Below are 12,398 nucleotides of genomic sequence, written 5' to 3'. Positions count from 1 at the left end.
CAAGTGCTGCTTTATCAAGGCTGCAATGCATTTATCTGTGGCCACTTAATTGTAATGGTAGAATATTACAGGAGTCTGAGCGATATGGATATGGTGAAATGCGTGAAAGAATTGACTGAGAAGCATCTCAAGGCCCATTTCAACATCTGGACAAACTTAGCTTCATTTTTATACTTTTCACAAGCAATGTGGTGAGGTTTTCATAAAGCAATGATGAGGTGCTAGTTGGTGGGCATTATTGATTGTCAAGCACATGGTTAAGAGCTCAATTTGCCTCATTCATATTCAGATTCACATTTTGCCAAATTGGAGGCTGGTACAATTGCAACATTTAAGAGGCATTTGGATGGGTATATGAATAGGAAGGGTTTGGAGGGATATGGGCCGGGTGCTGGCAGGTGGGACTAGATTGGGTTGGGATATCTGGTCGGCATGGACGGGTTGGACCGAAGGGTCTGTTTCCATGCTGTACATCTCTATGACTCTATAAGTATGACATCAGGAAAACTTGACAATTAAACAAGAACACAGTTTCAGTTGCTCTGAATGACTTCCATGTTGAACACCGGGGACCACCATCCCATGACATGATCCACAGGTACCAGGTGCATGCATCCTTCACCTAGAGACATTTTGCTACGCCTCATGGCAAAAATCCTTCCAAAACACACAAAACCACCTCTGACTCAGCCAAAATAATGTAAGATTCAGGCTCAAGTGCTCATTTGGTAACTAACCAGCACCAAATTTAATATTGGTATGGGACTTAATGAATTGGTAATGGCCAAATAGAAGTCAACAGTTGCTTTCTCCCGTGAATTATTTGGTGTTTGGAACAGAAAATGTGTTATCTTGTCAGTCCAATATGTATTTTAATGGTCAGAATTTCTGACTGCACTACCGTGTACATCTGTATTATGTGAACTTATCATGCCTGTTATTTTGTTTTGTATTCAGGCTTCTTATTGGCTCTCCCTGGGAAGGACAACCCATAAACAGAACTGGTGATGTCTACAAATGTCCAGCATTCAAAACCAGCAATCCAGAATGTGTGAAGCTAAACTTAGCTGGTAAATGAAAATATATTTTCTCTCAATAAAATCATTGAGACAGTATTCATGTTCACAAAGCATTTGGCCCTAAATGTGACTGAAAGTGGTATATTTGACCAAGCAAATCAAAAGCAGGCAAGTTAAACTGCTTAGTTCACTTGTGTGACAAAATCGAGAATTGAAGGGTATTAAGAGCTGAATAAATAGCTGTCAGGGACTGATGATGTTATGAGGTCGCCTATTAGCTTACGTGCAGTCAGACATGGCTGGCTTTAGACAGATGGTTTAGATGTCTGTTAAAAAGCTTCTATTAAAAACAGAAATGGTGATTTTTTAGTGAGCAACCTGGGGCGTTTTAATGGCTCATCCACAAGGTTTCTACAGGTGGTGAGGATTCAAAAGTCCCCATCCCATCACTGAATCTGAATAGTTTTGAAGCTCCTTAAGCAATAATTGAATTGCACAAGGTAGAACCAATGATAATTAACAAACCCCATAATAATAGGTTGCCTACACTCAGTCTCTGCAGGCTAGTCATTCAATGCACATGGAAAGGAATAAAATATGTTTCTATAGCTCCAGTTTCAAGTCAACTTCTTGCTACAATATTATTCCTGGAAATAATTAATCCACTCCTTGGTTTTCATACTCACTGAGACTTTGGTTCAAACTATTTGCTTCTGTACTGAAGTACTGAGATCTTGGAAAAATTCTGAGTTCCAAAGCAGGAGATATTGGAATCAGAGATTCTTCTATATTCAGCAGGAAATAAGGAGATTCTTAACCACAAAAATGAATAAGATATCCAACCTTCAGAAAAAAAGATTGGAACAGCAAGAGGATAACACACAGATTAGGCTAGTGTTTTTCCACTTTGGTAAAACAGCAAAATTACCAGGCAGTAAGGCTGTTAACTGCTGCATTACCATTTCCAGCTCCATTTCCTAGGCTAATTGTTACATTCAGTAAATGCCAGTAGAGCTTTATTTCCCCACCAGTTTTGTTTTGTCTGCCTGTTTGCTGCTACTCCCCTGGTGCCTTGATAAATATGACAACGCAAACAAAAGTAGCAGTGCCAAGGTGCCAAGGTTCATTCAATAACCCAAGTGCAGTGACCTTTATACCCCTAGCTGACTCTCTGTTGCTGCAAGTATATATCTCCATCCCATAGCATTTACCTTCTTGGTGGCAAAAATCCCACGAAAGTTTGTCCTATCTGGGAAATTATATATAAGTGAGTGAAATGAACCAGTTTTATAATGATCATGGGTTGGCATACAAATCAGTCCCCCATCATGGGACCATCACAATGAAGAGGAGGGGCTGTACAGAGAAAGCTGGCTGTGACCTTGAATACCACCTCTTTGAACCACAGGATATTTCTCGCAATTCAGAAGGAAGCTCTACAATCTCACCAAAAAACTGCCAAAGTAGTTAGCTGTCCATTGTTTTTATACTCTCTATATGCCACTTAATCATTCATTAATCTCAGATAAATTAATTATTTGTATTTATTCATTCATGGGATGTGAGCGCTGCTGGGATGGCTGGCATTTTTGAACATCCCTAATTGGTCGTGTTAACCGGCTTCTTGAATCACTCGAGTCAGTGTTATGTAGGTAGGCCCATAGGGCTGTTAGGGAGAGAGTTTCAGGGAGAAAGTGAGGACTGCAGATGCTAGAGATCAAAGTCAAGAGTGTGGTGCTGGAAAAGCACAGCAGGTCAGGCAGCATCAGAGGAGCAGGAGAACTGACGTGTTGGGCATAAGCCCTTCGTCAGGAAAGGCTTATGCCTGAAATATCGATTCTCCTGCTCCTCGGATGCTGTCTGACCTGCTGCACTTTTGCACAGAGTTCCAGGGTTTTGATTCAGTGACAGTAAAGGAATGGTAACATAGTTCCAAGTAGGGATAGTGTGTAATTTGGAGGGAAATTACAAATGATGGTGCTCGTATGCACAGTTATTCTTTGTTTCCCAGGAAAGAATTTGCAGATTTAGAAAATGCTGACTGAGAAGCCTTGGGAAATTGGTGCAGTGAATTTTTAAGATGGCATACAGCATAGATGAGGTTGCACCTTTGGCAAGAGGATGAAACATAAGAAAATAGAAATTGGAATAGGAGCAGGCCATTCAGCCCCTCAACCCTTAACAACTATTCAATAAGAACATGGCTGGTCTGCTCCAAGCCTCAAGTCAAGCAAAGCTGTCAACTCACAAAAATTTCAAACCACTATCTACCTCCTTTTTAAGTGATCTAGCCTCCACAACTCTCTGAGGATGAAAATTCCAGACATTCATACCCTCTGGTAAAAGCAATTCCTTTACATTTCAGTTTTAAATGAGTGTCCCTTTGTTCTGTAACAATGTCTCCTAGTTTCAGATCTCCTCATGAGTTGAAACATTTTCTCAACAACTACCCTGTCAAGTCCTCTCAGAATCTTGTAAGTTTGTCTTCCCCTCCTTTCCACTGTCTGCATTCTGCAGGGACCATTCCCTTTGTGACACCTGGTCTACTCCTCCATCATTCTTAAAATGTCCTCACTCCCCTATGAAATCTTCCCATGCAATTGAAGAAAGTATAACATCATGTAACTCTGACCTCCTCACAATCCGAAGCCCAAGTACACCTTTCAGGTGTCGCAGCATTTTATTTATACTTTTTTGCAATCTAGACTATTTACTGCTCAAAATGCAATCTCCCTTACAATAGTTAAACCAAACACAAACTGGGTGACTATTTTTTTGGAACACCTCACTCTGTCCATAGGAATGGCACTGACCTTTCAATTGCTTGCCATTTCAATAAACCGTCTTGCTGCCATGCAATCGTGTTCCAATAAAGCTCAATACAAGGTGAAGGAATAACGCCTCATTTTTCACTTTGGTACTTTATAGCCTCTCTGCCTCAATATTGAAAGAGTGTTAATACAAACATAATCACAAATCTGAAGTGGTTGGAATGAGCTGTCAGCTAGAGAGAGGCTAGCATCATAAAGGCAGACCCTACATATTTAACACATTGATCTGAATGGTATACTTGCACTTCTATTTCATATTTTCACATGTTTCTCTTGATTGGATCTGTATGGAGCCAAATCTAATGATATTATACTGTAGGAAGGAAGTGAATAATTGAAGTACACATTGAAGAGATTTACAGTAATGATTCCAGGGATGAGATATTTCAGTTACAAGTTAAGATCAGAAACATTGGGCCTGTTTTCCTTGGAGAGGAAAAGGCTAAGATTCATAGAAGTTTTCAACATTATTTTGGAGTCTGAACAGCGTGGTAGAGATAAATTGTTCACAGCCATAAATGGATGAAGAACCAGAGGCACATTTTTGAAGTGTTTTGCAAGTTCTATTGAAATCCTCAAGAGGGGATTGGATGATTATTTAAATAGTAACAATGTGAAAGGCAATGGGGAAAGTACAGGAAAGTGGCAGTAAATTAAAATGCTCAGAGAGTCGGTGTAGTCATGGGGGGCTGCATGACTTCTTTCTGCACCATAACAAATCTGTGGTTCTAGATACCAGTTGCAACAATTTTATTAGGACCATGCAATGCAATAACTAATATGCACAGCAAGCAGAAGGTGTAGGGAGGATTGATTATCAGATTTTCTTGGCTATGTTTGACTTGATGCTCTCAGATTCAGACAAGTGCTCCCCCTCAGTCATGTAGCTGCACGCAATCTGAAGTTTACTGCCTAGGCTACAGATAAGCAGCCTTTAAATCATTGTATATGCATGGCTGCGCAAGTAAAAAACCATAAGTGGCCAAACGTGTAAAGGAGCAGGTCAGACAGCATCCGAGGAGCAGGAAAATCGACATTTCGAGCAAAAGCCCTTCATCAGGAATAAAGGAATCAGGAATGTGCTCTATTTCTGATGAAGGGCTTTTGCCCGAAACATCGACTTTCCTGCTCCTCAGATGCTGCCTGACCTGCTGTGCTTTTCCAGCACCACTCTAATCTAGACTCTGGTTTCCAGCATCTGCAGTCCTTGTTTTTACCCCGTTTTTACCTAAATGCGTAAAGAAATTTACTGTAACAAATTAGAGGTACATTGAGGACAACCAAAACCACTCCCAATTATGTGCCACTGTGCGACAATTTCTGGTGGCTTGGTCCAGCTGGACATATTGCAGGCTGGTGATGTTAGTCTGGAACATTGGTATAATTCTGTTATATATGTCTATGCTAGACTGTTGGTTGACCAATCTGTAAAATTATTTTCCCAAATTTGGCACAGGTGCTTAGATATAAGTGAGGAGGGGTGCAGGTTTAACTGGTCTGGACATGCGTTTGTTCTCGGTATCTTGGTCAATGTCGTGTGGCCCACTGGCTTCATTCTTATTCTCAACACAGTTTGATACAATTAGACTATCTGTCAGGCTGTTTCAGAGGGCGATTAAGAGATTGTCCCATTTCCAAGAATCTAACATGCATATAGGCCCAGTCTGGGCATGAAATAGTTTATATGCCCATCCTAAAGGACATTAGTGAACCAGATGGGCCTTACAGCAATCCAATACTTTCATGTATACCATTACTACAGGTCATTCTGCTAGAACACGAGTTTCATTAACATGAATTTGCTGTAACATGATTGATGAGTTGCGGACACTGTTTTCAAGTCTGAACTTGACTGTAACATGATTACATTGCCAACACTTCAAGCACTGTCCCTAAAGCACAATTTTTCTATAGTGCGAGTTGCACAAGAACACAACTGCTGCATAATAGAAGAACTATCTGTATAGTCACTTTGGTTCTGAGATTTATTTATTAGCTGAATTTAAATTCCTCAGTCACCATGGTGGGATTTGATTTTTTTGTCTTTGGATCATTAATTTAGGATCTGGACTATGAGTCAAGTTACATATTCACAATGTCTCTGTATCAGTCTCTTGGTAATGATCAATGGGTGTTTGACAGTGTGAGGACTGTGATTCTGTGAGGACTTCACAAAAGCTGACCCCTGGATCCTGTGGACTTGGATCTTTGAATGCATTTATAAAAATAAGTTTGATGTTTTTGATCTTTACATGCATATGCAAGTACTGAGAACCATCTTGGAGGATCTGAGGCAGATGGAAGAGCTTACAGCAGAGTCCCTCAGTGCCTTTGTCCAAGTATTTAACATGCATGTTAGCTTGAATAAACTGTCTGTTTGTATGATTTATTCCTCAAAATCTGTTCTGTACCAGAACTATACATGTTTGCACATGTATGGAGAGGATGAAAGAGTTCATGATGTTATCCTCCGGTCAAAGTTTAAAATGCAATCTCAGACAAAAAAGGTGGTCACTTGGAGCAGGTACTGGACATAATGAAAACTATGGAATTGTACTCCAACATAATACACATTAATTCCATATAGGAGATCATGAGATAAAATGAGAGGTAATGGTACTAGGTGACTTCCTTCCTTTCTTACATTCCTTGTATAACTGAGAGCAAAAATGTCCTAAGTAAGTCTATAGATGATAGAACATAACCAGACTGCAAAACATCTGATAGTTCTCAACAATATTGTAAATGGTACATTTATGCAGAAAACTCATAGTCACACTATTTCCATTGTTGTTTTTTACAGAGTTTTTAACTGTTCCTAACATCACTGAGGTTAAAGACAATATGACTTTGGGAATGTCATTGGCATTAAATCCTAAAGCAGGCTTTCTGGTGAGAAACTTAAGTTCCATTTTCAATGTATTTACAGTACTACCAAATAAGAGTTGCTTTAATTCCACTGAATGCATAAAGAAACAAAAATACATGAAAGTTCATTTTTTTTCTGTCAAGTACAAGATGTGAACTCTGCACCCATCACAATGACAGGTTTTGAATACAAAATGAAAAATTGTAACAAGAGTTTTGCAACGACAAGCTATATAGCTATAGAGAAAGTGTTCAATGAATTGGCAGGATAATAGTGAAAGATATCAGTCATTGCTTACTCCCATTGATGTTTAATATAAAAACCTATAACATGAACAAAATGGTGCAATTTGAGCTGATATGCATTCGACTTATGAAACAAGCAATAAAGTTTCTTCTGCATTTTGGGGCAATTCATAGGAACTTGTTTTCCAGACTTGACTCATAGAGTCATAGAGTCATAGAGATGTACAGCATGGAAACAGACCCTTCGGTCCAACCTGTTCATGCCGACCAGATATCCCAACCCAATCTAGTCCCACCTGCCAGCACCTAGCCCATATCCCTTGAAGCCCTTCCTATTCATATACCCATCCAAATTCCTCTTAAATGTTGCAATTGTATTAACCTCCACCACTTCCTCTGGCAACTCATTCCATGCATGTACCACCCTCTGCGTGAAAAAGTTGCCCCTTAGGTCTCTTTTGTATCTTTCCCCTCTCACCTTAAACCTATGCTCTCTAGTTCTGGACTCCCCGACCCCAGGGAAAAGACTTTGTCTATTTATCCAATCCATGCCCCTCATAATTTTGTAAACCTCTATAAGGTCACCCCTCAGCCTCCGACGCTCTGGGGAAAACAGCCCCAGCATATTCAGCCTCTCCCTGTAGCTCAGATCCTCCAACCCTGGCAACATCCTTGTAAATCTTTTCTGAACCCTTTCAAGTATCACAACATCTTTCTGATAGGAAGGAGATCAGAATTGCATGTCCTGGCAAATTTCTCCAAATTATTCTTTGTTTATTTTGATTTTAGAATATGGGCGTTGCTGGCTAGGCCAGCATTTATTATCCATTCCTAATTGCTCTGAAGGAAGTGGTGGTGAGCTGTCTCCTGAACCTCTGCAGCCAATGTGCTGCTCAAAAATGAATCCAGCATCTTATGATGAAGGGAAGGTCATTAACGGAACAGCTCAAGATGGTTGGGCTGACAACACTACCCTGAGGAACTCCTGCAGAATATCCTGGAGTTGATTTGACTGACCTCCAAAAACCACCTTCCTTTTCAGTAGATATAACTTCAACTAGTAGAGAACTTTCCCCCTACTCTTAGTTTTCCTAGGGCCCCTTGATGCCACACTCAGTCAAGGACAATTGCTTTCCTCTCACCTCTGAAGTTCAGTTCTCTTGCCCATATTTGGACTAAGGTATCATTGCAAACTACCTCCCCATCTTCAATCTGTCTTTCTGCCCAAGGTCCTTCAGTATGGATATGGTCCTTCAAATCCATTTTCAAATTTTTGGAAACCATATATACCTATATCAGGAGCTTGCTCTGGTAAGTATCAAAATAGCCCATAGCAAAATCAGAAATAACACGCAGTGTGGTTGTGTTAAGTGTAAACCATTCCTCTCCACCCTTCTTGACCTCCCTCCACAATTCATCCCACCTTCCTCCTCCACTGCCTCTCTTTCAATATCCAGTGAGTGGGGTGGACCGTCTGATTCCACTCTTAACAAATTAGATGACAGCTAGAGAACCAGGCAGTTATTTCCCTTTCTATTATCAAAAGCATTTACAGTACAACCTTGATTATCCAAATATCGATTATCCAAATTTCGGATTATCCGAACAAAATCTCAAGGTCCCAATGTTTGGGCAAACTGTGTTATCTGAACATTCGATTATCCGAACAAAATACTCCCTGCCCGTGTCATTTGGGTAATCAAGGTTGCCCTGTATTCTTGGCCACCACCTGTTTATCATCTCCTCCTCATTGACAACCCCCAAAAACACAGCAGGCTGGATTCTTACAGTGTTGGAGAGACTCTATCGATCTTTAAAGGTGTGAGCTGTAGAAGCCAATTGTAAGATTCCCAGTCTGTGTTTTGTCAAGGCAGGATAAGGGTGTGATCTGATGCAGGTCTGGGCCTGTACCATGAAACACCAATCTTTCCAGCTGCATCTGAGGATTGCAGGAATAGGTACCTGCTCACCCTCTTCAGTTTTGTGAAGTTCAGCCAACTTTTCAAGAAATCATAATTTATGGTCCCTCTGAGATATCATGAATTGCAGGCTGGATGAGGGAACCTTTTGAATGGTAAATCCAAAAAGGTTATACCAATGCCCCTTTGCCAACCCCCTACTCACCTCTCATGGCTCCTCATGCTTTTCACTCTAAGTTATGCCACTCTGCCCACACCCCATGGCATTGTGTAACTAACACAAGCAAACTGTACCCTTCCACCTACCTCTGAGATTTCCTATGTGCAAGTGCTTTAGTGTCCCGTATTAATGTCAGATAAAATGGATTTTGGCTCCATGGTTAAATAGTCTAACTTCACTGTCTAGGTACACACATTTAGAATGGTAGCAATTCGTAAATTACAAGGGGATATTAAGCTCCAACAAACTTTTCCAAGTTTCAATCACTGGGAGTGAAAAGAAATTCGGGGATGGAGAAGGAAAAGATTATATACTGTTTTACTGATATTCTAAACGATGTTTGTTGCTCTTTTTAAAAAAATTTCAGACATGTGGACCACTTTATTCTTACAAGTGTGGAGGTCTATATTATGCAGCTGGTGCCTGTTTGAATGTAAGCTCCACTTTCCAAGCTGTAAACACAGTAGCGCCTACAGTGAAAGGTATGTAAGCCAAAGAGCTTGATTCTGTATAACTTAACAGATTTCAATAAAGTGAACATATATGGCATCTGTGTTCAGCACAATTTCCAATTTAGGGAGAAATAGTCTCCATATTCAGGAATAAAAGCAACCCACAGATTGTTTGATTATTTTTCATTAAACATTTCCCATAAAGGGACTTGCTGAAAAAACAAACAATGATGTTAAAAAACGCTTACTCAGAAGATACTTGCATATGTCATTGCCATGTTTGTAGTAGCAGCTTTTAGATGTATCTGTATGTATGTGCACTTTAACAAAAATGTTGATCTGTTTACTTGGCCTTTTTTTGGCTCTTACATTGAGAAATGATGTTCAAGCCAGTAAAATTTGAAGAAAGGCAAATAGCATCAATCCAATGTCTTTGAATTGATGAATTAACACAAGATTAGGGAATATTCTTTCTCTCAAGAAAATTATCTTCATTAAGTAATCTGATAGAGACTTGCTCAGTGACCCAGAAGTAAACTAACACTCAAATGCAAAAGAAAACAGAAAATATTGGAAACATTAAGTAGGTCTGGCACTATCTGTGGACAGGGAAAGAGAGTTAATATTTCAGATTCAGTTTCAGAGTTAAAGTTTTCAATCACTGCAATCATCAGGACTCAGAAAGGTTAAAACTGTCATTGGATTTCTACAAATGGAAAGCAGGAGGGAGACAAAAGAATGAAAGCTCTGTGATAGGGAGTAGATTGGTAGCCAAAGGGAGTGGTGTTAGGAGAAGTAAAGAGACAAAAGCTGCATTCAGACATTCATGAAAGTCTGTTTCTGTCTCTCCAAAGATACTGCCAGAGTGGCTGAGTATTGCAGCATTTTCTATTTTTATTTCAGATTTCCAGCATGCATGTATTTTGTTTTGGTATTGCTCTGGCTCATTTATTGCATCAGGTTTTTGTACAAGTCATAGCAAATTATAAGTGTATTTTTGGCGTTTTGAATCTTTAATTTTTATAACAAACTACAGCACAAAGAAACTTTTCCTCAACAATGTTTGGAATTGATTTTAACAGATTTTTTTTTTCAATCTCTTTTTTTCAAGTAGATTTCCCTTCAAATGCTTTTAATAAATTCTTACCCAGTGAAATTCATTCTGACAGTAATGGAATACTAAGCAAAAACAAAAGAGTCTAATATAGCTTCTGCCATATGCCAATTTATCAACTTTAGTAATACCACAGTTAATATTTGTTGAAATCATGTTTAATGCATGGATTTTGCTGTGACTTCAATGAGGCAAAACTCTACCTGCATGTTTATAAAATGTTTGGATAGGGCTAAAGTTGAATTCATCCCCAGCCTTTCATTTTAATGACATGGCCTTTAGAGAGCTAATCCATTTGTTCTACATCAACATTAATGACAAAACAAGTTCCACCTTTCCCAGATGTTTGTTTTCTATGAGAACAGCACAGGGGAGTAGATTTATAGTAATGTCAAGCACAGGCCAGAAAGCGAATGATAGCATCCCCGCATCTAGATCCAGAAGCCCCAATGAAGTTAAATATCTCCTGCTTGGTCACTATCTTATCTTGGGCGTTTTTGTTCCTCTGAAGGCTAAGACCTTGCCTTTCGAGTTGCTGCCCAATTAGTGGACCACCAGCTCTACAACTCCAGCATAGCCATTGAGTGCAGAGGCCATGGTTTTGAGACAGCAGGCGAGCTCGAGCAACAGCAAAGGATGGAGGCCAAAGAAGAAGATGAATGGGGGAGGGTGGTGCTTCAGGGACAAGTTATGTATATCTCATCATGGGTAGGGAAGACAGTGGGGAGGCAGGATGACTCTTATAGTGAGGTCAGTCTCTATCAGCAGTGCAACCCATCATGCACTATTGGGTGCCCAGGCAAAAGGGCCCTGTGTGGAGTTTGCACATTCTCCCCGTGTCTGCGTGGGTTTCCTCCGGGTGCTCCGGTTTCCTCCCACCATCCAAAAAATGTGCAGATTAGGTGAATAGGCCATGCTAAATTGCCCATTGTGTTAGGTGAAGACGTAAATGTAGGGGAATGGGTCTGGGTGGGTTACACTTTGGCGGGTCGTTGTGGACTTGTTGGGCCGAAGGGCCTGTTTCCACACTGTAATCTAATCTAATCTAATCTAAACACCTCATCTGAGCCCAGAGACAGACCTCCTGATGGCCTGATCCCAAACCTTGGTTCCTAGTGACCTTTACACCGCTGAAGCCAAACGCCAACTCGAGGACACCTCTTCCTACTGCCCCTTCGACCATGACCCCACTCCCCATCACCAAACCATCATCTCCCAGACAATGCAGAACCTCATCACCTCAGGAGATCTCCCACCCACAGCTTCCAACCTCATAGTCCGGGAACCCCGCACTGCCCGGTTCTACCTCCTTCCCAAGATCCACAAGCCTGACCACCCTGGCCGACCCATTGTCTCAGCATGCTCCTGCCCCACTGAGCTCATCTCTACCTACCTCAACACTGTCCTATTGCCCCCTAGTCCAGGAGCTCCCCACATACGTTCGAGACACCACCCACGCCCTCCACCTCCTCCAAGACTTCTGTTTCCCTGGCCCCCAACGCCTCATCTTCACCATGGATATCCAATCCCTCTACACCTCCATCCGCCATGAACAGGGCCTCCAAGCCCTCCGTTTTGTCCCTTCCAGACGTCCCCAACAGTACCCTTCCACCGACACTCTCATTCGTTTGGCCGAACTGGTCCTCACCCTTAACAATTTCTCCTTTGAATCCTCCCACTTCCTCCAGACCAAAGGGGTAGCCATGGGCACACGTATGGGCCCCAGCTA

At 41.0% G+C, this 12,398-nt stretch overlaps 1 protein-coding gene across 3 annotated transcripts in view; it reads left to right on the top strand.

Annotated features, from left to right (window-relative positions):
* Positions 1-12,398, top strand: part of itga1 (integrin, alpha 1) — a 235,270-nt gene that overhangs the window by 36,627 nt on the left and 186,245 nt on the right. For all 3 annotated transcript variants that reach the window (XM_043688299.2, XM_087989320.1, XM_087989321.1), the window contains exons 3-5: positions 958-1,070; positions 6,654-6,742; positions 9,471-9,585. In XM_043688299.2, coding sequence (XP_043544234.2) covers positions 958-1,070; positions 6,654-6,742; positions 9,471-9,585 — 317 coding nt within the window. The remainder of the gene's footprint in view (positions 1-957; positions 1,071-6,653; positions 6,743-9,470; positions 9,586-12,398) is intronic.

Source organism: Chiloscyllium plagiosum, unplaced genomic scaffold (assembly GCF_037043375.1).
Source record: "Chiloscyllium plagiosum isolate Xiang-an unplaced genomic scaffold, Cpla_swu_hap1 HiC_scaffold_1, whole genome shotgun sequence".
Classification (NCBI taxonomy): domain Eukaryota; kingdom Metazoa; phylum Chordata; class Chondrichthyes; order Orectolobiformes; family Hemiscylliidae; genus Chiloscyllium; species Chiloscyllium plagiosum.
The sequence above is the reverse complement of the archived record's forward strand: the minus strand, read 5'-3'. Positions and strand labels throughout refer to the sequence as shown.